General features: G+C 35.6%; 1 protein-coding gene across 4 annotated transcripts in view; it reads left to right on the top strand.

Annotated features, from left to right (window-relative positions):
• The first annotated feature begins 7,785 nt into the window (after window positions 1-7,785).
• GLRA2 (glycine receptor alpha 2) overlaps window positions 7,786-26,105 on the top strand; it is a 193,885-nt gene continuing 175,565 nt past the window's right edge. For 3 of the 4 annotated variants that reach the window (XM_081043156.1, XM_081043158.1, XM_081043157.1), the window contains exons 1-2: window positions 7,786-8,580; window positions 10,750-10,883. In XM_081043156.1, coding sequence (XP_080899282.1) covers window positions 8,513-8,580; window positions 10,750-10,883 — 202 coding nt within the window. In that variant the 5' untranslated portion in view covers window positions 7,786-8,512. Of the gene's footprint in view, window positions 8,581-10,749; window positions 10,884-26,105 lie in introns of those variants that run through there. The other variant, XM_081043159.1, reaches the window with a different exon arrangement.

The following is a 26,105-nucleotide window of genomic DNA, read 5'->3' as shown; positions in this document are numbered from 1 at the left end:
ATATGCACATGTACCACAAAAGAAACATACAAGAATATTTTGCAGCATTATTTATCATAGCAAAAAAACGGGAAACAACCCAAAAGTCCATCAGCAGTGGAATGGATGAATAAATGGCAGAATTCTCATAGAACGGAGCAATATAGTCTGAAAATGAATGAATACTTGCTATGTGCAATAACGTAATATTCACCAAACAAAGCAAGCCACAGAAAAATATAAATAATCTCATTCAATTTATGTACAGTTTAAAACATGAGAAACTAAACAATAAATGTGTGTGTTTTAGAATAATAAAGCAAAGCAAGAAAATGATAACAAAATATTCAGGATTAGAAGTTAACCTAAGAGATACATTCAGGGGTTTCAGAGGTGTTGGTGATTTTCCACGTTTTACGCTATATGTGGTTGCATAGAAATTTGTTTTATTATTATTATGCATACTTTACATATATTCCATATATATATTTTTATAAGTATGCAATATTTCATAATATACCATTTTCAAAAAGCAATGAATATGTCAATTAGCAGTGGAGTTGATTAGAACTAGAGCATAAATAAGACTGAGAGGTAAACCAAATCCCAATCCAAGAAATGAGTAATGAGAACGCATAATACAAATATTCAGTTTCAAGAATGGGTATTCTGAAGTTGGAGATGTTTCTGTCAGTCTATTTGAGAGAGATTCTACTCAACTTTCTTACATTTCAACCAGAGTCAAGTCCTAAAAACTGTACCTGAAGCTTATATGTTATTAACCAATGTTACCGCAATAAATTTAATTTAAAAGTTTTAAAAATTTGAAAAAAAATTAAATCCTATTATTCTAATTTCATGTTAATCATGGGATCTTTCCAGGCAGTGAGCAGCCAAGGAACTTATATGATGCTGAGCCTACGTGGGTTACTTGCCAGCCTGAGAGCTCTATTTTCATTCTGGTTTCTATGTCAGGCTTGTAGGTAGTATTGGGTCAGTATGTCACATCCCTGACTAGTAACATCTTTGAGACACTGACAAGATCAATTTTGTGAACCTGCCAAGCTAAGAATGAAAGTCTAGACTGTGAAGGCTACATAGGTGAAATGTCACATTTTTTTTTTAATTTTTTTTTTTTAATTTATTGGGGTGACAATTGTTAGTGAAATTACATAGATTTCAGGTGTACAATTCTGTATTACATCATCTATAAATCCCATTGTGTGTTCACCCCCCAGAGTCAGTTCTCCTTCCATCACCATATATTTGATCCCCCTTACCCTCATCTTCCACCCCCCACCCCCCTTACCCTCTGGTAACCACTAAACTATTGTCTGTGTCTATGAGCTTTTGTTTCTCGAAATGTCACATTTTGAAGCCTTGAGTGTCAGGAGGCCAATCTCCCTAGATAATGCCCTGACCTAGAACCCCACTTCTTTAATATTTTTCTTGTCTTAATAAATAGATAATAAGTCCCTAGAAGGCAGAAATAATGGCTTATGTTACTTTGCGTCATCTTCAGAGGAATACACACTACTTTGTATACAGTAAATGTTCAATTAATATTGGAAGACTGGTTGATTGGCAGGACTGTTGATTACATATGCATCCATACTATGCTTTAGAACAATAAGCAAAATGCCATCATTGAATACAATGAATAGAATTCCGCTTCAACTACCAAGGACTAACTTACTTGCAAATGTAAAAACTATTGCTATTTTTCAAATTAAAATAATTCGCACTTTCAAAATCAGCTTCTTTGAAGACTTCTGTGAACAAAGAAAAGGAATTTTAGGGGAAGGAGGGGGATAAACATTATTTTTTTAAGTCAATAACAAAACATTAAAATGTGAGAATTCCCCAAAATAAATTTTCAGCAAGAGTATTATGATAATGAAGGTGATGTCAAGACAGCTTTCCCATCATTTGCAACACCAAAGTTTGGAGATTCTAAGACAAGAGATACACAACCACCAATCTTTTGTTATTCATTATTTTCAACTTTAGAATTGTAGCAAAGGAAGAACATTTTTAATACATTCAAGTGGTATTACACTTGATTTACCCTTCAAATTAACGTTTGCCCACTTGATGTTTATGAAAAGAAATGCTGCATTTCTCACATTAGCCAACAGAGAAGCAATCACTTATATGAATCATTGCTGGAAACAGACATTTTTTCAAGTGCTGGACAACATATGTGGTCTGTGAACACTGAACACTAATAAACAAAAGAGTTGCAATCCTAAAATGAATTTTCTGACTTTGAAGTAATTTAATCCAGAAATGCTCTGGACAGACCTCCAGTTATCTGCATGGAACCTAGGAGAGCAGTGATTTCACAACTTAGACTTCATGGCCTGGAAGCTCGCTTCTCTGCATGCTGAGCATCTTTATTCATTCCACAAGATAAAGAAGAGAGAAGCAAACTGGATTTTTAAAAATGAAAAGGAATAAATGGGGGGTGAGATCAGCTCTTTAGGCATCCTTGCTCTGTGGACAACGCTGGCCATTGAAAATAGCTGGTTTTTTTTAATTGTTGAATAATAAGTTTATTATTTATTTAGTTTTTAAATTAAATGTATTGGGGTGACATTTGTTAGTAAAATTATTATATAGGTTTCAAGTGTACATTTCTATAATACATCTCTAATTTCATTAGTAGTAGTGCTTGCAGCTGCCTGCACAAATCAACATGCAGGAACTATACTTCATTTTTCATCCTCCTTTTTAAATCTCTGTCTTCCTGACAACTTATTTAATCCAACAGAGTGGGCTCTATAGTGTATCTTTCATTACTAATACAACCATTGCAAGGAGATAAAGGATATGTGGGCCAGTGAGTGGCCATGAAAGTTGGGTCATTTGTTGGTTCTGCAGTGGTAGCTTAGAGATCTCAGATTTAAGAGACAGGCTCTGTACCTGATCTCTGAGATACTATATATAGTCATATAATGGCCAGCACTAATCGTGAATCTCACGAGCCGCATGTGTTAACCAATATCATAATGACCACACATCCTCATGTCAGAGGGTTTTCTGACCCAGAAATCCATTCCAACCTTGGGCTCTAAAGGAGAAGAAGGTCTGTGTGAGAATGGAGACTCTCTCCTAAAATTCAGAAAGTACATTTTATCAAGATGAACTTTGCTTTATTGTTCTCTGTGAGGAAGTAACTAAAGATTTGGTAAAACAACGTCTTGCCCTGTCTAATTTGCCTCAACCTTCTACTTCTTGGCTGGTATGAACTGTAAATTAATAAGTCCTTTCTTAATCTTTATTTTTTCAAGTGGAAGCAAGAATGTCCATATTTTAGGAGGGCCATCTCTCCGTAGGACGACCCATTAAGACTTCACAAGGAGACCTGATAAAGAATGTTGATATATTAGACATCTTTCAACTCTTTCCCTAAGGAAATTGACTTTGAGACTCTTAATAATGGGCTTTCCATTTATGATTTGTGTATATGTGGATCGCAATTTAATGGAGACCAAAATGCCATCAAGAAAAAGGCACTTACTGCACTGGAATCATAAATACAGTTATTTTAAAAAAGTTGTGGGTATAGTAGATTTTCAGTGACTTAAAAATAACATCAATCATACATATGATGAGAAATGTTATTTACTTAGGTAGTAAATATAAAAAGTATGACTTTGTCGGTTAATACTCATGTGGACTTGGGAAAATTGATCAACTTACATGAACTTTAGATTCCTCATTGGAAAAAAAGATGGCAGTTAATCATTGCTCTGCCTACCAAATCGTGTGGGTATTTTGAAAACTGTAAAGCATTATGTATATGTTAGAGGTTTATCAGTGTCAGTAAATGATACTGACATTCAAATGATACTTATATTCATATGAAATGTCTCTATTTGTTTATATCTATTTAGAATTTTTAATATGTAGCATCATCTACACCAAATATTGTGTATTGACCCTTATGATATCATAGCATGGGTCAGAATCTTCTTATTTCTCTGATAAGAGGCGTACAAAATGAGGGTACCACATGCCTCAACAAGTTGTAATTTAGTGAATTAGAAGATTAGGTGTTTTCAACTTCAGTATTCTATTACATTGCAAATAAGACCTTTCCAAGCTCCTGAGACTTACTGTACTTGCAAGTGGAATTGCCCAAGGGATAAAATCAAAACATGAATTTTAGTAGTCAATAGATGTTAAGAGCTGATTTTAAGAACCTAAAACATATCCTCAGCTATGATTTCATATGACTTCCAAGATTATTCCATATAGAAGTAATTTATGTAGCAATATTATCAACTGTATTTTACATATTATTAAAATAAGGCTCAATGGGATAAAATAACTTGCCTAAGGTCACATAATTGATTAGTGTTAGAAGTGGAACCTGAGTCAAGGACATCAGATTCATAGTTTCCTACTTGTATTTTCCTTTTATGCTGAAGACTCGCCACTGAGCTTGATTTTCTTCCAAATAATCATAGATCTTAAATTGTTAATTTCCCTAACAAGTAATTTTTGACAGAAATACACATATTCAATCATACTGTTTTGTTTAGGCAGCACTTCTGGGTGCATTTAAAAAATTGTACCTTAATCAACATCAATGACATTATGATTATTTCCATTATTACTGAATGTATGGAGATACAATTACGGACCAAAATAGATGCTGTTCCTGTGCATTACAAAGCTCATTAGCTAAGCAATTCATCATACACATGTATACATACCATAACGACAAGCTCTTTGAATAGGAGTTGCTGCGTGTCAAGGGGATGTGTGATAGGGGGAGTTGATATTGTTATGCAGGTCGGGGAAGGCCTTCTTGAGGAAATAACCCATGAGCAGAGATTTGAAAAATAAGCTAAAGTGAAGAAGACAAAATGGGAGGTATGAGCATGCCATGAGATTACACAACATGGTAAGCATGAGAGGCTAAAAAGAGACCCATATGGCTAGAGGGGAAGGAATGAGATGAGTAGAGGATGAGATGAAGGACAATGTAGTCAAGGGCCAGACCATGTGGAACTTTTAGGTCAAGCTAAATAGTTTTCTTGTTCTATGCAAAGATCAATGGAGAGTCATAGTGTTAATCAGGGGGTGTGACATAATCAAGTTTGGATTTTTGGACAATCATTCTGGCTGCAATGTAGAGAATGAGGTAGAGGATGATCAGCTAGGGACAGAGGAGAGGGAGAAATGGGGAGTTATTAATCAATCAGTATAAAATTTCAGTGATGCAAGGTGAGTACATTCTAGAGATCCACTGTACAATATTGTACCTATAGTTAACAACACTGTACACTTAAAAATCTGTTGAAAGAGTAGATCTCATGTTAAGGGTTCTTATCACAATAAAATAAAATTTTGTAAAAAAGGGAAAAGAGACCGATGATGTTCAGTGTCATGGAACTGTCAAGTAAGACGACAACAAAAAATATCCTTAAGTCTTAGTTACAAGGAATTCACTGGCAGACTTAGTGAGAGCTACTTCTGTGGATCGACAGAGCTGGAATCCAAATTGAGGAGAACTGAGAAGTAAATGAGGAGGCTAGACTAGATCCCCTCTGAAGACCCTTCCAACTCCAAAATAATAAATGCTATGAGTTCATGCTCTAGCCAGAGTCTCCCTTTGTCACAGGTCTCCCTACACACTCTACTCCTGGTTAATAACAAGACTGCTGTTGAAAGAAATGATTTGTAAAGACTGTAGTACTTTAAGCAACAGTGTATCCTCAAACTAATTTGGGACAAATCCATCTCTTCTACTTTCACATATATATGTTATCTTTTCGAAAGAATCTTGAGCACAAAAGAATCTTGTATGATTTTTCCATAGCACCAACTGAAGAAATATATTTCCAGGAATTGATTTTATTTTTTGGGTCAGGAGTGCAGGGATAAAACCAGGTTTACAGTTTCCATGTGGATGAATTAGGAAGTGAGCGGATTCAAAGCTGCAGTCCAGGGATGTCTTACACTACACTACACTACACTACACTACACTACACTACACTGTCTTCCTTTTAAATTGAATCACTTTTTCTGGGCTTTGAAAGTTAAGAGAACACATCCAAAGAATTGATTTTGTATGTAAGCAGAATGCTTGGGCACTGCTGCTTTTCATTAAAGAGAAGTTCCTGTATTCTCACTGTCTTGGTGGAATAGAAATCCGATAAGAGGGCGTACAGACCATTGCTGCTCAAAATGTGATCAGTGGGTCAGCAGCATCAACCTCCACTAGGAACTTGTTAGAAATGCAGCATCTCAAGCACCACCTCAGACCTACTAGATCAGAAACTGCATTTCAACAAGATTCTCAGGTGATTTATATTAACATTAAACGGTGAAAAGAACTCCCAATTTTTTTTCTCAGAAAAATTTTTTTCTATTTAAAAAATAGAACTCTTTGTTATTCTGTTATGATATTTAAACTGATCCAAGGGCAGATTCGTCATTTATGCACTAAAAAATTAATCACATTACTTTGTTTTAAAATTAAGACCTGCAGTGGAGTGCCAAGGTGACTACCAAGCTATATTTCACAGACAATAGGTTACTCACCCAGCTTGTGGTCAAACGTGTTTCTCATTTCCCCTTACCAGAAGCCACTAATTACTTGCATTGAACTATGTACCCTTCCTCTTTTATTATAAAAATTTATAAATTTAATTTGAAAGAGTGACATTATTTGTCATGCTTTTGTACAGGATTTATAAACTTTCACTAGTTTGTCTCTTTAGCCAATTTAGGAGAACATCTACACTTTATTACATGACCCTCCCTGGTGATTAGCATCTGGAATGGGCAGATGAAACACAAGCAGCAGTCTCACCCTTTCTTGCTCCATTTTTTTTTATTAGTTTCAGGTGTACAAAACAATGTACTAGTTAGACATTGATCATTTATACCCCTCACACAGTGATAACTCCCCTCCCCCATCTTCTATCCCTCTGACATCGCACAGAGCCATTACATTTCTACTGGCTCTATTCCTAATGCTGTACTCCACTCCACTTCTTGTGAATATATATATATATATATATATATATATATATATATATATATATATATAGTTATATATAGTTATATATAGTTATATATAGTTATATATAGTTATATATAGTTATATATAGTTATATATATACACATATATAACTATATATATTTATATATACACACATATATGTATAATTATAGTTGACATTCATTATTATTTATCTTTCTCCATTTTTCACATGGGGCCCTACTCTAACCTTTAACCAGGGCAGAAAAAGATTGCTACTGCCCCCTTCTGGCCCATTTCTTCTCCTCTGCAAATGTGCGACTTGAAGAGGATGCCCAGGGATTTTGAGCCACTGAAGAAAGCTCAGCGGAAGGGGCTTTCCCTAGCAGAGAGATCCTTTGGAAACAGGCGGCGAAAATCAAAGGAAAACACTCAAGGAGTGAGGAAGGCATGAAGGGCTTCTAAACTAATTTATCGATACTCATGAACCTTCCTTCCCCCTCTCTCCGCACGCGGGCTTCTCTATGCCACAGAAATGTCCCCTCTTATTTAGCACAGGACTCCGCTTTTGCCTCCAGGTTTCACTGACAAGGAGTAAACTTCCCACTCCCCTATTATAATTTTAGTACTCCAGATCCTGTGCTGCTCTGCTTCCCCCAATTTCCTGTTCTCACACCTAGACTTTATTCCCTTCGCTTTTCTGCTTCAAACTCCCGTCCCGCCCACCCACCGACAGACTTGCATTTCCAGGAGTTCAGACTCTAGCCTCCTTCACCCTCTCCGTCTACCCTGACCTCTGCTCTGCCCTGGTTGTCATCGCACCCCCTTCAGGACCCGTTCGCTGAACGGCCTGTCAACTCTTTGCCTTTGAATGGCAGGCATGTCCCTTCTTGAATGCCTCTCCCCGACCCCCGCCCCAAGCTACTGAAAAAGGAAACATGCGCACTTCAGAGCTAGGAGCTGTCCGAGTGCTGAAATTTATAGGCTGGGTAAGATCACGTCTCCGTCTCTTTCTGTAGCCCTCATTCCAGCACAGGATCTTAGTATTTCTGCCCTCTTCTCCCTACCCACTCCAGCGCACAAAGTCCTTTCTCATTTACAACTTCTTTTTTAAAAGACAACATTTTCTAGAGAAAAGGGATTTGCTAAACAGAAAGGACATAAAACAAAAGCCACAGCAACCCGAATTCCAGCATGGCATTGTCACCAGCCCCCTTTGCATGGTGATGCGATTAAGGTAGCAGCGTTTTTTTCTTATTCAGGAAAAGCAGCTGGAGGATCCCTCAGTTCTAAGGCTTTGTCTTTCCTGGGTTAACTGATGGTCCTGAGCCCCAGTTTGACCTGACCATGATGCCTAGGACTGGCACTTTTTGTTTTTTCTCAGCAAACTGTACAAACCCAAATCTCTTTTTGATTTTCAAGGAAATTAGATTTCTGCCAGGTTTTGAATCTGGACAATAGATAGATACTTTGTCCTAGCTTCTTTCTGGAATCATTTCGGGGATATCTTCTACAAGCATCACAGAAACAGGAATGAACCGGCAGCTAGTGAACATTTTGACAGCCTTGTTTGCATTTTTCTTAGAGACCAACCACTTCAGGTAGGTGAAAAGACTTTGCATGCTGATATTTTTCACATGAAAACTGAAAGAGAACGTGTCATGCAATTTTTATCTATTTTCTATGCCATGGACCACATTATTTTAATTTTATGTAGGACAATTAGATTTCTTTTGTTCTTTTAAAAAGCTTAATTATGGTGGGAGGGTGGTAAATTTTCAAAAGGCAAGTTTTATGATGCAGAAGCCCACTCTATGCATTTCAACACAGCTCACAGCCAATGTGGTATTAAAGTAGTCTGATGAGTTGCATGCTCTTTACATTTCTATATAATGGTGAGTTTTGGTTTTTGTTTTTCTTTGTTTTTTGCTTTTAAATTCTTCTGGGAGTCATTTAAAGGGATTATTGGATACAATGCTTTTCATATGGTGGAAGTGATTGGATTAATTTACCAGGATCATGCTCATTTTATAAAAAAAATATGAAAGAGCCCTAATTCTTAGCCAACTTGGGACTTCTTATTATATCTCAGCAACTAGATGCACACTATGAGGACTAGAATTCAGGAAATTTCTTGAAAGATCAGAAACATTTGAAATCTCATTTTGTCACTACATTCTACTGTTCAGTGTATTTGGAAATTGATTGTCTACTAAATGTAATTAATGTGATATCTTTGTATGCATGAGAAATGGACTATGCATAATTAAAGTAAGTGAGAAATCATTATTTGTATGCTGGCATTTTCTACCTAATTTACAAATTGTCAAATCAATTGATACTTCAAACTATCAGATTATTACCAGTAAGTAAAATAGCCATCCTAATGGAAGAGTTTCTAAGACAAGATAGAGATAGGAGATGTTCATACAACAAACTGTAGGACTCTTCATTTAATTTTAACCAAATTTTATGGTATTTTTTTCACAGAACCAAGAGAAATGGAACATATAGCAGCAATGCTATGAGTACTGGGAAACCCCACTATGTTCCTTTCAGGTTCACACCTCCTACTATGATTAAGAAAAATTGTAGGCTGGGTGTTATTAAAATTAGAATCATCATCATCATCATCATCATCATCATCATCATCTTCACCACCACTACCACCATCATCACCGTCATCCTAATCAAATAATACTTGATTAATCAGATGATTCTGCATATGGGAATGTGAGTATTTCTAGATGATTACATCAATTTTGACTCCTACCAAATATTTACATTATCTTTGCACTTATATTTAATACTTCTTCTTTGAAAAACTGGCAAGAATGTGGTATTTTCTTAGTTATAGAATGAACAGGTTTATTTGTTAAAAACAAAGCTTGTAAAATGTATACTTTAGGGAATAAATCAACATTCAGTCACCACTACGTATTGTGAAAATTCATTTTCACTACAAACTAAATATGCTCTTTTTATAAGCCCTTTAATGAAAATAAAAATCTGAAAATTTTTCTAATCAACATTTAGAGTTTTTGATAATGCTAAATAATATAATTTAGAAGTTCTTTTCTATGAATACTTTATTGGAGTCCACTATTTAAATGCTAATATAGAAACAACTGATAATAGAAGTACAGACATGCTCATTGTTGACCTATTTTAGAATGAAGTTAAATTTCCAAGTGAAGATTTTCTTTTAGACAATACAGTGAAAAGTATTAACAGTTGACAGTTGGAATAGAATCTAGTGGGTGAGAAAATAAGCGATGAGATAATTAGTTCATGTTTACTTTGTTCTTCCCAACTTATTACAGATTTCTTATAAAAAGTAGAGGACTTACATTAACGTCTGAGATGCTGGAAGAATTTTTTTGAAATTCATGGGGAAATTATTTTAAGACAATCATAAATTTTAGAAATTGTCATCTTCATTTTTCTGATAACTCTAGAAATAAATAGCTTTAACTATCTATCCATAAAATCTACAATCTAAAATTATGCATGTTGTGTCATCTTAAGTATCTTATGTATGGCTAAAGTTTGGAGACTTAGGAGATATGATTCAGGATTTATAGCTCTTATTATTTAAAGTTAATTCTAGACCATGCACAACTTCAGAAGTTGACCAAAGAGTTTGTAATTTTCTTTTTCTTCTTACTGACATAGCAAATATATTTATAAAACACGAGGTCAAACACCTGCGCATTAGTTCTCGGTGAGAAGAATAGAATTGTTGCTAAAAGAGTTAATGTTGTGTTTAGGACGGCACTGTGCAAAGACCATGACTCCAGGTCTGGAAAACAACCTTCGCAGACCCTGTCTCCTTCAGATTTCTTGGATAAATTAATGGGAAGGACATCAGGATACGATGCAAGAATCAGGCCAAATTTTAAAGGTAGGTTTCACTTAAACTTATATTAAGTCTGTGGGAAATCTTCTAGACATTTAAATACTCTGAAAAAAGTTTTCAAGGCTTTTTATTATAAAATGGAAACAAGTATGGTATTCATTTTGGCACTCTTTTGAACTAGTAAATTTAAAAACTTAAATGTTATGTGTTGCTTGCCACTTCTGAAAACTTTCCTCATTTGTGTTCTATTCTACAAAGAAAACTAATGTCAGATGTTATTGCCACATTCCCTATTTTATCTTAAGTGAGAGTGTGATTGGAAATAAATGAGAGCAACTGATGGGCTTCACTTGTATGAATGTCTATCAAGCCTCATACTAAGATTCAATAGTTACACCAAAAGGCTTGGTTTGGATTTTAAATACCCACTCCCAAAGGGAAGATTAAATCTCAATATAAAACATTCCATTTTACAGAGATTCAGGCCTCTCTCATTTTTAAATACTGTGAGAAGAGGCTCCAATAATACATCAGAAATTTTTGGTTTCCTCTTGCTTATTCTATTTATTTATTTGAAGTTATTTATCTGAAATTAACAAATATAATAGAATTATTAAGTGCACATGTCAAAGATGGTGGATACTTTCTTTGTTCAATTAGAAATAAACCAAAATTTTGGTGCTTTCATTTGTTTTGTTAACATTACAAAAATGTAATTAACAGTCTGTAGAAATTAATTTTTAACTATTTGCTTTATTTTTATTCTAAATCAGAAAAATACAGTAACAACAAGCAATTATTAATAACTGAATTACTTTAATGCTTTAATTTTTAAATACACATTAATATTTTAAATGACAATTGCATTTTATTTTGCAATTTAATTTGATATAATGCATTGTGAAGTATTTATAATACTTTGTAAGAGGAGAAACATGTCATATTCTAGATGTCATATCATAATTCATGCATTGCTTTGGTTTTGCTTATTAGCAATTTAATTGGATTGCTTTCCTTGAGGTTTGATTAATTTTTATTATTGGCAAATAAGAGCAGAAAAACTAAATTCTAAATTCATTTCTTCTTTAAATGCCATACCTCTGAATATACCCAGCTAAGGGAATATTTCATAAAGAAATACATCAGAATTTTGGCAAAACAAATGTTTTTGATTTATAGAGTATTTTCCAATAAGACAACGGAACCAAGTTCAAAGCTCAATTTTCCTAAAAACAATTTTCATGTTCATCCCATTTCATATTAATTTTGTGATCATTGCTTTGCAAGTCCATATTTGAAACAAAATCCTAAGAGTAATAATTCGAGAATCAACTTTCAATGGGAATACTCATTCATACATTTACTCACTTAGCCATTCAATAACTTTGGAATCTGAACTATATGCAAAATATTAACTACTGCATACATTAAGAAGTTGAAAGATGAAACAAGTTTGAGTGCAACCATCAAAAATTTCAGTGGGGAGAGTAGATGTTACATGAATACTTACAAAATAATATGAAATATATATTATTAGATAGCAGTAGTTAAAATTAAGTAACATAAGGAAGTACAGATAAAACACTACAGGATTCCAATAAATGGAGAGATGGTTTCCTGTTAAGCTATTCATGGAAAGCTTCATAGAGAAGGTCCAGAGATGGAAAATTATTTCAAGTTTATCAGCATCTTGTTTAATAGTAGTTATTATTCATTATTTTCTAGCTACAATTTTTCAAAAGGGCATAAAAATGAAAAGAGTAATAAAACATCCATGCTGCCATTGCTACTTTAAGTGACCTCATAGAATGGGCAATTATTTCCACTCACAGCTTTTTTTTCTGGTTCTTCTGGGGATGTCACTCTTTGGAAATGACATTCCTCATGATTCTAAAGGATACATAAATGAGGAGAATATCAAGTGTAGCAAAGTATGGCCATGTATTTGAGATCTATGAGCACAGGATGTTTTAAAGACTTACAAAAGGGAAATGGGATGGACATCATTTAAGACTCTAACATTAATGGACTTCACTGAGTTTTGTCTTCCTCACCCTTTAACTCTCCACTTCAATGAACACTGGTACTTTTTTTGTAAATTTTATTTACACAGACCATTTATATGAATTACCTAACAGCTACCACAATTTTCTTTACTCTGAGAATCTTGGCTTTTCCTGGATATAAAACAGTCCCCATTATTTTAGACTAAAACAATTTTCCCTCCTTGGTGTTCCTGTGAAACTTTATATGTCTAATATGGTAGTTTTGCATATTTATGTGTTATCAACCCACCTCCCCACACCACATCTGAGTGGGCAATGAGTTACCTTATTATTCATATATATCACATTCATATATATCACTTTTCATATATATCACATATATATATATATATATATGTGATATATATGAAAAGAAGTTATCCTTTCTTCCAGAATGAGGAAATAAGAACCAAGAAAGGAACATGCAGATCAGCTGTTAAGATTAGTGTGTCCAATCAGTGGTAGTAGAAGTTGAGGGAGGGAACTTTTGAGGAATCACCAGTGGTCACAGTGGCTAGCAAAGGTGATTTTGTTGAGCTGAGGAGAAAGAAATAAAGAGATAACAGGGAACTTGTAACAGTGAGAAGGCTAGGAAGAACACTATAGTGCTTACTATAGTCAATTAGCAATGTATCAATGACAGATTTTATATAGGAGGTAGAAATGAAGGGTGATTAGGAAATGTGATCGTATCTGGAATAGTGACAGGTTCCCTGTCAATGCCAAAAAACAAACTGACTGTGATAACAACAAACATGATGACAAAGATGGTGATGTTGAAAATGACAATAATAGTGATTAATAAGAAGACAGAAGGGCAAGATTCTACTACAAGAATAAAAGCAAGAGCCAAATATGGGCTGTTGAGGTAGAGGGAATGGCTTTTCTAGAAGTCTTACTAAATATTAGCATATTTCTCTGTTTCCTTGCTGCCATGCATTGGCAAGGGAAAAAGAAATGCACATCCATAATTTTTCTTATCAGAAGGAATTTTTCCTGCATACTTTCAAGTCAGTAAAATATTTCACGTCAATTCCATGTCTGTAATAGACTCTGAAAGATGTCATAATGGGCACATATACAAGAAGGAAGATGGATGTAAGCTAGAAAAGGGAACCAGAAATGATTCAGAGTTAGGTCTGTAATTGAGAGCCATTCTTAGAAACTACAGGAAAAAATAACTTTTCTAATGTGCTGAAGCACAAGTATATAAACAAAGTCATGAGTCAGAGTTGCCAATTGCATTCCATCTATATGATCCATAGAGACCTGGGTCAGATCTTGTCAAAACATAAATTTTCAAAATCCTCAGTCGCATAAAAACAGAAGCTATGTCCATTCACCATTACCTGGTTTTGAAACTATGGTAAATGTCAAGTGTATGTCAACAGAGGAGGCTCTTTCCCCACTTGGGTGTTTTGTCTCATTGTCAGCTGATTTATCATGGTATTATTTCATCATTCTATCAGATATTCCTTTGTCAGTATTAGTGTATCTTGAAAATGCCACTTTAAACATTAAGCTTTTAAAGAAGCCAAATGAAATGTTCAAACCTGGGCAAAATGCATTAGTTCTAATTTTCTCTCTTTGAAACAAAGCCTTTATCTATTGTAATGAAATTGTCTTTGAACATAAAATTAATTTAGAGTTATATCCTAAGTTTCATCCCAATGTGAGTATATACATTTCACCATAACATTTATTTTGGGATAGGATCTGGAATAGATATTTCCAGGAGATAATTATTCACTCCATTTTTTTGTGCATGCTATGCACACTAGTTTTTTTCCACGTCTGGAGACCTAAATTTGAAAGTGTGATGTGTGACATTAAAACCTACATTTGCATGCAATATGGCTTCCTTCATTTTCCAAAAAGTTATCAGCTCAAGAGGTGTTTCAGATATAAGTAGAACTAGATTCACTTCCAAAAAACTAGAGGTCTTCAGGTTTCTCCACTTGGAAATTCTCTTGTCTGTAGACTGTGGAGCTCAAGCTCAAATGTTGTACATACAAATCCCTACAGGGATTGGCTTGAGCACAAATGTCCAGCAGGGACACGTGGAAAGTGTGATTTTCTCAGTTAGTGATAATGCAGCCTCAGCATGGTCACTTATTTGATCACCCTGGTGGATGTGGAAATCAGATATTACTGTGGACCCTGAGAAAAACAGTAGAATGCTTGCAAGCATAACAAGTATTTGACATGAGTACAGAAAGCAGCAGAAGCCTCCAGGCACATGAAAGGGTACAGCCATTTTAGAACAAGACAATAGGTGATAAAAGGGGGGGAAAGGCTATTGAAAGAAGAGGTTGGGGGTAACAAGGGGAAATTTATATCTGACAGTTTTGTTCATAGATGATATAGAGGAAGATTTTTGAACACCTGAAATCCATGTCACAATTTATTTTAGCTTTTGTGTGCTGTATGGACACCAATCAACACATCTGTATATACTAGGCTGCTACTATGGGCCTACAAGGTACTTGTCAGGGATTTGAGCTGACATCAAGAAATAGGTATCTACAGCATTCTAGTGCACTCTGGTATATTCCAATAAGTTCACCTTCCTGGAATGTCTTCCATTCCATGGTGACAGAGTAGTATAGTGGAAAGAGCCCTGGGTTTAGAGTCAAAGAACTGAGGTTCATGCCCTGGTTCAGCCACTTTTAAGATAAGGTATTTTCACCTCTCCATGCCTCAGGTTTTCTTCTGCCTTTCTCACCTCATTTGGATTGTTTTGAGCATCAAGGAAGATCATGCATCTGAATGATTTATTTTCAACTATGAAGATTATTACAAATAATTTGAATATTACTAGTCCCTCATTTCTCTTTCACAGATGACACTAGTCAAAGCTTACCCTTCATGATGATTAGGTCCTTATAGTTGTTTGATTCTTTTTTATAATAATAATAAAAAACAAGTCAAAGAAGTTCCAACATCTCAGAAGTTCTAGCATCTTAAACAGAATGTAGATGCCATGTGTCTCTGCTGGTTCTCCTTTTATTAGTTTGGGGAGAAGATTTCCAACCTGAAAGGGCTATTTCTATTCCTAAATATGAAACAAAGAGGGAGTCATTTGTGGGAAACAATTTTCTTTATCCATTTAAATTCCGTCCTTGATTATTTTCTTGGACTGTTTTTCAATGAACCAAGTAAAAGACATAGAACCAATTTCACTTGGTCCTAGAAAGGGCCCTAAATTTAACTGAAGATATATGACTATCATTTCTTATGTACTTTCTTGTCCAGTTACTGCAGTTGCAAGGGTCGCTGCGCAAATGCGCTGAATTGATTTCCTGTTTTAGAATAAGTATTTCTGAAAGAACATTTGGTCACTATAAACATGGCAGGCTAAGAGCACTGGAAATGGAAGCCCATGATTTAGTTTTTGAGAATATATTGCACTGCTCCTTAGCTGGTTCTGGGTGACTTCATATCTTTAATTTTCATTATTGAAAGAGCCTAAACATTTTATCCCGAATTCTATAGTGCTTGCTGTTCCTCCCCTTCAAAAAAGACAATTCAGCCCATTTTGCTGATAATCTGAGACTTAATTTTTTATAAAAGATAATGGCACAGTGATCAGGGTATCTCAGTACTTAATGACTGGACATTAATTATAATGTGTCCAGTTGGGGTGATCAGGTTTAGGATGACAAAACAATAGTCATTAGTTTGTTCTCTGTGGTGTTAGACATGTTTCTTGGTGTATTGATCAGGCCCATTTGTAATAGGGTCCTAAAATGGAACTATAATTGATCAAGCCTCATAACAACAAGGTCATCAGAAGCATTCTGGGTTCTTCTTGGAGTTAACACATAAGAGGCTGTCCTGACTGTGGCATGTTCATTGACTTCTTTCTTGAGAGAGCTACTCTGGAGACTTGTGACTGATTGCAGACACTTTTATCCATGTGAAATCCACTAAAGGAAGGACACGAACAAAAGGAATAGATCTCTAAGTGCTATTCTTAAGTGTACAAGACGTTTAAGAATAAAGTCCCTAGGTCACGCCTTGGAGCCTAGTCTTGCTAGCCAGCCAAGTGTGGTCATGGGGAAAACAGAAGAGTGAGTTTGGGCACTCTTTCTGACTCATGCCTTGGGCTGGATACTCACCGTTCCCTTATGAGTATGAGTATACCGAATGGTGGCTCTGTTTTATTCACACATTCATCCAAGAAGGCAGAAGAAAATCCTGAATTGAGTCCAAAGTGAGTCAATTTATTGAATCGATAATTTGCAATTATCTTGTTTTCTATTTCTTCTTTTTCTCTGATGGGAAGGGGGTCAAATTTTCTTGAGAAAACTAAGCTATAGTTGCCCATGCATTGTCAAAGCACGGAATAAATTTGTGACAAGGGAGCACATACGTGGGTACAAAAGTTACATGTAAAGATTTTACATCTTTATAATGGAGTCTAAATATACAATTCATTTGTTTATTCTTTTAATAAAAAATAGTGAAAAATTACTATGTGCCAAGCGCCATGTTACTTGCTAAGTATATAGTGGTAAACAGAAATTTAAGCTTTTAAATGTCAGTTCTCATTTCAGTAAAAACTGGAATAGAATTTGTAAGTTGAATGCTGTATCATCCGGGATGTTTGCAGGTAAGAAATGGCATACTCCAATGGGGTGTGAGAGGGATGGAAAACCAATCTCTGGAGGGAAAGTATAGCACTCTGGGACTATCAACAGTGGGCCTGATGAAGCGAAGGATGGGATGGTTACCTGAACTGAACCTGGAGAAGGTGGCTATTTAGAGAAGCCATCTAATGAGACCTGGGGGACAATGTATTCAATCTGTGCTGTCCTAGCAGGGAAGAAGCTAGGGAATAAATAGCCTGACTTCACTCTCCTCCTGCTTTGCATTTTCTTGTGGGAGCCTCTCATTGGCCAAATCCCACTAGAAGTCAGAGGGTAAGTCAGAGGGCAAGTCAGAGGGCAAGCTCAGTGATTCAAACCTACAAGGTTAGCTTCCTAGGGTACAATGAAGAACAGAAAAGAGAAGAGAGTGTCTCTGGAGGGAAATGGAAGATAATCAACACAAAATCAACTAACCTATGAGCAAAGCCACCCCTTAATCCTCAGGTGTTCGAGCAGACATCGCCAAAACTGATGATCAGTTCAGTGAGCCTTCCTTGATGATCAGTTTTGGGAAACAATGAATGGGGGTGGGGGGTTAGAAGAGCATCAAGACCAGAACAGAAAGGAAACAGCAAGTCTGAGAGACAGTTGCTTGTTTTCCACTCTTGCCTGCTTTGGTTACTGAACCTGAAATACAGCTGCTTATGGCAATTCTGCTACTTGAGGAAAACCTCAGAACCAGTTTACCACATAATTTTTCTTTTATTTTTAAAATCCAAGTGCAAAGGAGAACTGATTCCGGGTGGTGAACATGCAATGCAACATATAAATGATGCATTATAGAAATGTACACTTGAAACCTATATATGTGTATATATATATATATATATATATATATATATATATATATATATGTGTGTGTATATATATATATGTGTATATATATATATATATATATATATATATAGTTAACCAATGTCACCCCAATTAGTTTAATAAAAAACCCAAGTGTACATAGAACATAATATAATTAATCTTCTTTTGATTTATTTACATTTAAATACTCCAAGATGCTGATTTCTAGAACCACTTCATTTACAACAAGGTGGTTGAGATTTCTCTCATCAGGCTTTCTCTTAGAAAAAAAAAGCATTCTTTGCCTCCCCCCAAAAAATGTATTAAGAAAACAAGGGGTCTGTTTATTAAGCTTTGAACCTTGAAGTCTCTGAAAAGTGAATGATGCTCACATTTGACAAACCACACTGTTGGATGATGTGATTCAGGATAATTTATACATATTCTGTGCAATGTCCACAATGGATTTCTTATATTCTACTTTTTCCTTTGCATTAACTCTGGTTTTAGTACTTGAGTACTGTATAGAGTACGGCAAATCAAAAGACTTAGGATTTAATACTAAACCAAATTAGCAACCAGATGTGCTTCTCAAGCCACGTTTTTCAGAACACCTGCTTCAGAGCCATTTGAGAGTCCTGTGAAAAGGGCACATATCTGGGCCCCACACTTCTCCAGCTCTACATCCCCAGAATCACTGAATGATGGGATCCTGAAATAGCCACTTTAACAAATTCATTACTCCTTGTAGTTTAAGCACTACTGGACTAGAATGAGAAAATGTTGCTCCTGTATCTGAAGGATAATACCTTCAAGGTATTTTACCAAGATACTGCGTACTGATATTGCCTTACCAAATAAAGGGGGGAGGATTCCACAAGAGATATGTAAATCTAAACTGAGACTCATGAGACCTGGTTTGGACTCCAGTTTTGCCGCCTGAGACCTGGAGCACGTCACCTCACCTCTCTGGGATTCATTCGCGTCATCTCCAAAATAAAGGACTTGAACCAAGATGTCTCGCTCTGTCATTTCCAACTTTGATAGTCCCTGTCTTTATAATCTAAATTAACATCTTTGGGTATGTTCTTTTGTCAATTATTGATTCACGCACAGAAGAATTTGGATGCATACAATCTTCCTAGAGAATTGGTCTATCCTCTGAGCAATGCTTATTTCTGTCCAGAATTTGTTTGCAGTTGTTCATAATTTATTTTAACTCCCAATATTTCAAGGATGATCAATATTCTCTGGGAAGACTCTGGAAACTTATGAGTGGATTACTGAAGAAATCAGCCACTTACAATTTTTGCCTTGCTTTTGGTCTGGAGATAGCAAATTTCTATACAGTGGCTGTCTGGGAAAAGCAGCTAACATACTTTTTTAGTTCAGCATCTGGCCAAAGATGTTTCTCGAAACACCAGTCCCATGAAATGTTCTCAGATGTAAGGTTTAAAATGGAAAATAAGAATGGGAAATTCTGCAAAACTTCCCCTGTGATAGTTCCAATATTCATTAACAGATTAAAAGGTTTTGAGAAAACTTGCAGTAAAAATACATGAATAAATATTTTAAAAATGTTTTTACACAGGAGCTTACCCTGTACTTATTTGATCATAGATTCTTTAAATAACATGCTGGGGAACTGGCATTTTATTTACACTTTGGAAAATATGGTCTTGGTAAAATCCATAAATCTAAAAAGATATTTTGCCATAAAAATATGATGACGATGGGAAACCTAAATATATATAAAATATGATGATTTGCTAGAAAGATAATATTCACAATAGAAGCCCCCTGCATTCAGCAAATGTGGCTTTCATATTGATACATGGTCAACATTAGCATTCCAATGCCACAAGAAAATTACTCTACAAGTTAGATTATCATTGCAGGTTATTTATCTCCTGCTTCATTTACATAAATAAATAAGCAAATGGTGGTTTGAAAAAACAAACATTGAAGACAAAAGAAAAATTAGTCAAACTACTTTGATCTGATAATTACCTTCTGTTTTACTCTTTATGATTCTTGAAGGCTGAGTAGCAAATGCACATTTAAAGAAGTGAGCTTTAACCTTGAACAAAAGACATATCTTCAGCAGGATGTGACAGTTTCATGACTGTATGAAGAATTTCCTTTTATATTGCCATCTTCTTTTTCAGGCAGTTTTCCAAGATGGATAAATATTGTGGTTGTACAATTTCCATTCAAATGTTTGTCAAAAAATTTTTCCCATCCTTGAAATCCAACTTCCTTGAAAGTTTTAAAATTTGAATCCATATTTTAAAAAATCCCTTATTTTAAAATTGAGATTATGCAACACTGTGTTTCCCCGAAAATAGACTGGGTCTTATATTAATTTTTGCTCCAAAAGACACATTAGGGCGTATTTTCAGGTGATGTCTTATTTTTTCATGTACAACAATTTACATTTATTCAAATACAGTCATGTCATCTTCTGGAACATCGTCATAATGTACTAAATGTGTCCGTCTGGCTGACGATCTTCACTGGGGTTTATTTTCGGGGTAGGTCTTATTTTCGGGGAAACATGGTATTTATCTTAAGAAATTTGTTTAGATTTAAGATTAAGGTCTTCCTTTATTAATATTAAAATATATTCCAAGTTAATCTGCTCAAAATTGATCATGTTTCATATACTTAGATGTATAAGTTCCCAGGAAAAACTACTGAAAAATTGTTTTCAATGGATGGATACAGAAAGAGAAATATCTTTGAAATATCACTAAATGTCTTGGAGAAAAAATTCATATATAACTCCTTTATTACTAGTTCTTCTCCCATGCTTTCTCTGAGAGAATTTGCCAAATTAGGAAGTATGATTTTTTTCCTTCCTCTTTCTTACTCCAGTGCCATAGGAAAATACAGAGAACAAAGTAGGAGGAAAGATTAAAACTACGTTAGACTTAATCAATGGCTCATGATCCATGTCATTTATTTCATACAGTAGATGAAGACACATCGATGATGGAACCACTACACATTTTGTATCAAATTAGTCCATTATTTGAACCATTGTTTCGTGGTATCCACAGTGATGGTATTAGCATTGCCCACATTCCATTGTATAATCCACAGATAATAGAACACAAATTGTAAAGATTTTCTGGTGATTGAGGGTTGGCAGTCTTAGCTATACTGAGCTTTGAAGAATGAAGATTAACTATAAAGAAGTTATTTAACATGCACACAGTTTGCTTACCCTGTTTTCGAATTTTGTTTTATATAGTCTGGATGTGTGGTCAGATTCCTTGTTATCATTTGCTTCTGATATCACTGCTTCTTCTCCATTTCTAGGAGGCACACCGTGGCATTAGGTCCTGGGGGATGGGAGATGGCTTTGCTGAATCCTTAGTTATAGAAGTCATTGAATAAAACAAGAGGATACCCTTTTTTCCCTAAGATTCTGAGATTTGCTTTCAAAATAAAGTATATAGTGTCTTCCCAAACTATAAAAATTTATGAAGAAATTATCCCTGTTTGAAAGCAAGTGTCACATATGAGTAGGCTCACTGCCATGCCTTGTGACTAGAAAGCCTTGGCACCAAAATTTCCTTTTTGTTTTCAGGAGGATTTTTTATAGATAAAATGCCACTCTGCTTATTCTAAAGTTTGAGGTTATAGCTGGTTAGGAACCCAGCTGCTATACTATTTAGTATTTATTTTCTTTGGAATATTACTATTTCATTTCCTGGAGTGAGTGACCACTCTGTAACCAGGCGCATACCTGACAGGATCCTTACCAAAGTAATCCTCGATTATCAGACGCATTTTCTCTAGCCGTCCAAAAATAGGAGGAATTACCCACTGTCTTGGATATGCGCTCCTTTTATTTCCCCCAAGCACCTACATTTCCAATATTCACATTTGTTTATCACGCACATATGCCTCATTGAAGCTCATCCTTTATTCAACTCTTCTGAGCAAATATTCCCGCTTAAAACCCAGCAGGTGGCTTCCTGTTCCATGTCTCCTGATGCCAACCCAGTTTATAACATGCAGGGCTTTCAGCAAAGTGTGTAAATTGTGCCTTGGGGCAAATATCCCAAAGCCCATTAAAAAATAGGATTTCCTCAGCAAGAGAATATACTTATCTCAAGAAAAATTCCACACGTTCACCTGTCAACCAAATTCCGCAAATAGTATGATTACATGCACAATTATTTCCTGTCTACTTTTGAAACTGGGTTTGCGTAGGGTCCCTGGGGGAAGAATCTTTCACAGTACCCACTCACCCCAACTGAGTTTATTTAAGAGGCATCAACGTATAGTTAACAAAAACATAGCTTGGCTAAAGACAACTTTGTGGAGCTCAGTGGAAGTGGATTGACATGTGAAGCTTCCATGATTGACTTATGAATCCTTCACCAGTGGGACTTTCTCATTCCTCCATACATTGAAAGAACAATTATTACGTAAGAATCTGGAACCAGATGCTAACAATATGTGTCATAATAAACTGTGCATACATAAAGTCTCAAGGGAGCAGATATCTCCTCAGTGTCTAACTTTTCATATAAATGTCTGAATAAATTATGTGCTTCAGTGATAGAGCAAAGCAGATGAGGGAGTTAACAAAAAGTGCTCATCAGTGACATCACACGATATGTCACATAAATCACAGAATGATCCCTTTGAAAAAAGTTATTGGCTTCTGAGGGGTGATGTGACAGGTGCAAAGAAGACAAAAAAAAAACATATAGAGTGGATAATAAATAGATCCCAAAGGAACGCTAAGAGCAGAAATAAACTCCTGTACTATTTTTAGAAACTCCATAGTGCAGCTGCTCTGGGGTGCCTGATTGGCTATATCTTTATCCAAAGGCACAGGAAGAGCAAGCTGAGCTGTCACCCAAGGGAGTACAGAGCTCAAAATACTAGTATCCTTGCTGTTCTAGGCGCCTCATGACTCTTAAAACTCTCCCAGGACTTCTTGTCACTTTCTGATAAAGTTCATACATCTGCAAATAGCTTACAAGTGTCGTCGTGGTTAGGTTTTTTTAACCATATATGTCTGACATTGGGTTTCTGAGAAGCACACCCTGTGTGCAAGTGATTTATTAAGGATAAGTGGGCAGGGGAGAGATAAGAGAGTGATGAAATCAGCAAATGATAGGGAAAGCCCAGGAAGGGTGTGATCTCAGGCAAAGTCCAACAGAGGGTGGGTTCACCCTAATCCCTCAGGGGAACTCTGGAATGTAAAGTACACCCCAGAATTGTCATGACTGGGGGCAACAGAATTGGCTTTTCACATTCCCTTCTGTTAGCTATTGAGTAAAGATGGCCCTCAGGGTGCACGTGGAATAGTGGGGAGAGTAAATTCCCAGATGCTTCTGTCTGTCCTAATCTGGGCAGAGTGAGCTCCAGTAGCACCAGGACAGTCCCCTGGGAAAGATCACATGTGCTGGCTCCTGGAAGCAAAAGCACACTGAGGTGAGGCACAACATGGTAAACGAGATCCAAGCAACCTGGGTAGAGCATCAATATTGTCCACATTATCATCATTCCACATCTCAACCATGCTGCCCTCTCATTCTGTCCTGCCTCAGTGCCCTGCTTCCTGTTTTTCAAACATTTCACATTTCCGGTGGTTTGCATTTTCATTTCCCTTCACCATTCTTGCTTTTCCACCAGCCTAATGCCTACTCATCCTACAGACTTCAGCATCAATATCATTTCCTCTACAAAACTTCTCTTAAAGTAGTCAGTCCATGCTCTCCTACATGCTCAGTCTACAATCTCTTTTGTGATTGGCTGCTTCCATCTCCCTCCTAGACTACTTCAAGGAGGCCAGAGACTGGACTTATCTCATTCTCCATTGTGCCTCCAACATCTGACAGTAGGTAGGTGGCCAACAAACACCTATCAAGTGAATAGAAAAACATATAATACTAATCATTTTTACATTATTGAGAAATAATTAAAATACATCATTGTGTAAGTTGAAGGCATACAGCGTGATGATTTGAATTACATTTATTGTGAAAATATTACCGTAGGAAGTTCAACTAACATCCGTCTTCTCATACAGATAAAAAGAAAAAATTTCCTTGTGATGAGAATTCTTAGGATTCACTCTCTTAACAACTTTTCTGTATGCCATAGAGCAGTGTTAGCTATAGTCACCATGCTGTACGTCACATCCCTAGCACTCATAACTGGAAGTTTGTACCTTTTCATCACCTTTCTTCAACTCCCTTCCCCACCACACTCGACCACTGGTAACCACAAGTCTGATCACTTTTTGCATGAGTTTGAGGTTTATTTTATTTTATTTTAAGATTCCACATATAAGATCATACAGTATTTGTATTTTTCTGTCTGACTTATTTCACTTAGCATAATGCCTTCAATGTCCACCCATGTTGCCAAATGGTACAATTTCCTCAATTTTTATGACTCAGGATATATATACATGTATACACATATATACATATATATATGTTCAATCATGTATATACATACATACACGTACACATACATATATGTATGTGTATATGTATATATATGTATATGTGTGTGTGTATATATGTATATATGTATGTGTGTGTGTATATATATATATATATATATACATACATATATATATATTCTTCACCCATTCATTCATTCTTTATCCATCCATTCATTCATCCTGTGATACTTAGGTTGTTTCCATGTCTTGGCTATTGTTAATAATGCTGCTATAAACATGGGGGTGCAAATGTTTTTTGGAGTTAGTGTTTTCATTTCTTTGAATAACTATCCCAGAAGTGGAATTGCTAGATAATATGGTAGTTGTATTTTTACTTTTTTGAGGATCCTCCACACTGTTTCATGGTGGCTGCACCAATTTACACTCCCATCAACAGTGCACAGTTCCCTTTTCTTACATCATTCCCAGCATTAGTCTTGTCCTATTTTTTGTGCATTTTTTAAATTAGTTTCAGATGTACAAAACAATGAAATAGTTAGACATTTATCATTTATATCCCTCACACAATGATAACCTCCCCTCCCCCATGTACTACCACTCTGACATCGCACACAGCAATTACATTTTCACTGCTTCTATTGCTGATGCTGTACTCCGCTTCTTGTAAATATATATACATATATATATATATATATATTTATTTATTTATTTATTTATTTATTTATTTATTTATATATATATTTATATAAAATTGTAGTTGACATTCATTATTGTTCAGCTTCAGCTTCAGGTGTACAGTGCAGTGATCAGGTATCTACATCATCCCTGAGGTGGTCTCCCTAATGAGACAAGTGTCCATCGGATACCCTACAAAATCTTTACAACATTATTGATTATATCCCCCAAACTGTCTTTCATATCCCTGTGGCAATCTTGTGGTTACCGATTGTGCTTTCTAATCCGCTCACCTTCTCCCTTGTCCCCATCCCCCTCCCATCTAGCAACCCTCAGTTTTTCCTCTATATCTCTGAGATTGTTTTTGATTAGTTTGTTCATTTATTCTTTTCTTTAAATTCCACATATAAGTGAGATCATATAGTATTTGTCTTTCTCCGTCTGACTTATTTCACTCACCATAATGTTCTCTAGGCCCATCCATATCGTTGCAAATGGTAAGATTTCATTCCTCTTTATGGCTGCATAATACTCCATTGTATAAATGTACCACAGTTTCTCAATCCAGTCATCTACCGATGGGCATTTCGGTTGTTTCCATGTCTTGGCTATTGTGTATAGTACTGCAATAAACATAGGGGTGCATAAATTTTTTCAA

This window comes from Rhinolophus hipposideros, assembly GCF_964194185.1.
Source record: "Rhinolophus hipposideros genome assembly, chromosome: X".
Taxonomy (NCBI): Eukaryota; Metazoa; Chordata; class Mammalia; order Chiroptera; family Rhinolophidae; genus Rhinolophus; species Rhinolophus hipposideros.
Note: the sequence above shows the minus strand (reverse complement) of the source record. Positions and strands in the feature narration are given on the sequence as shown.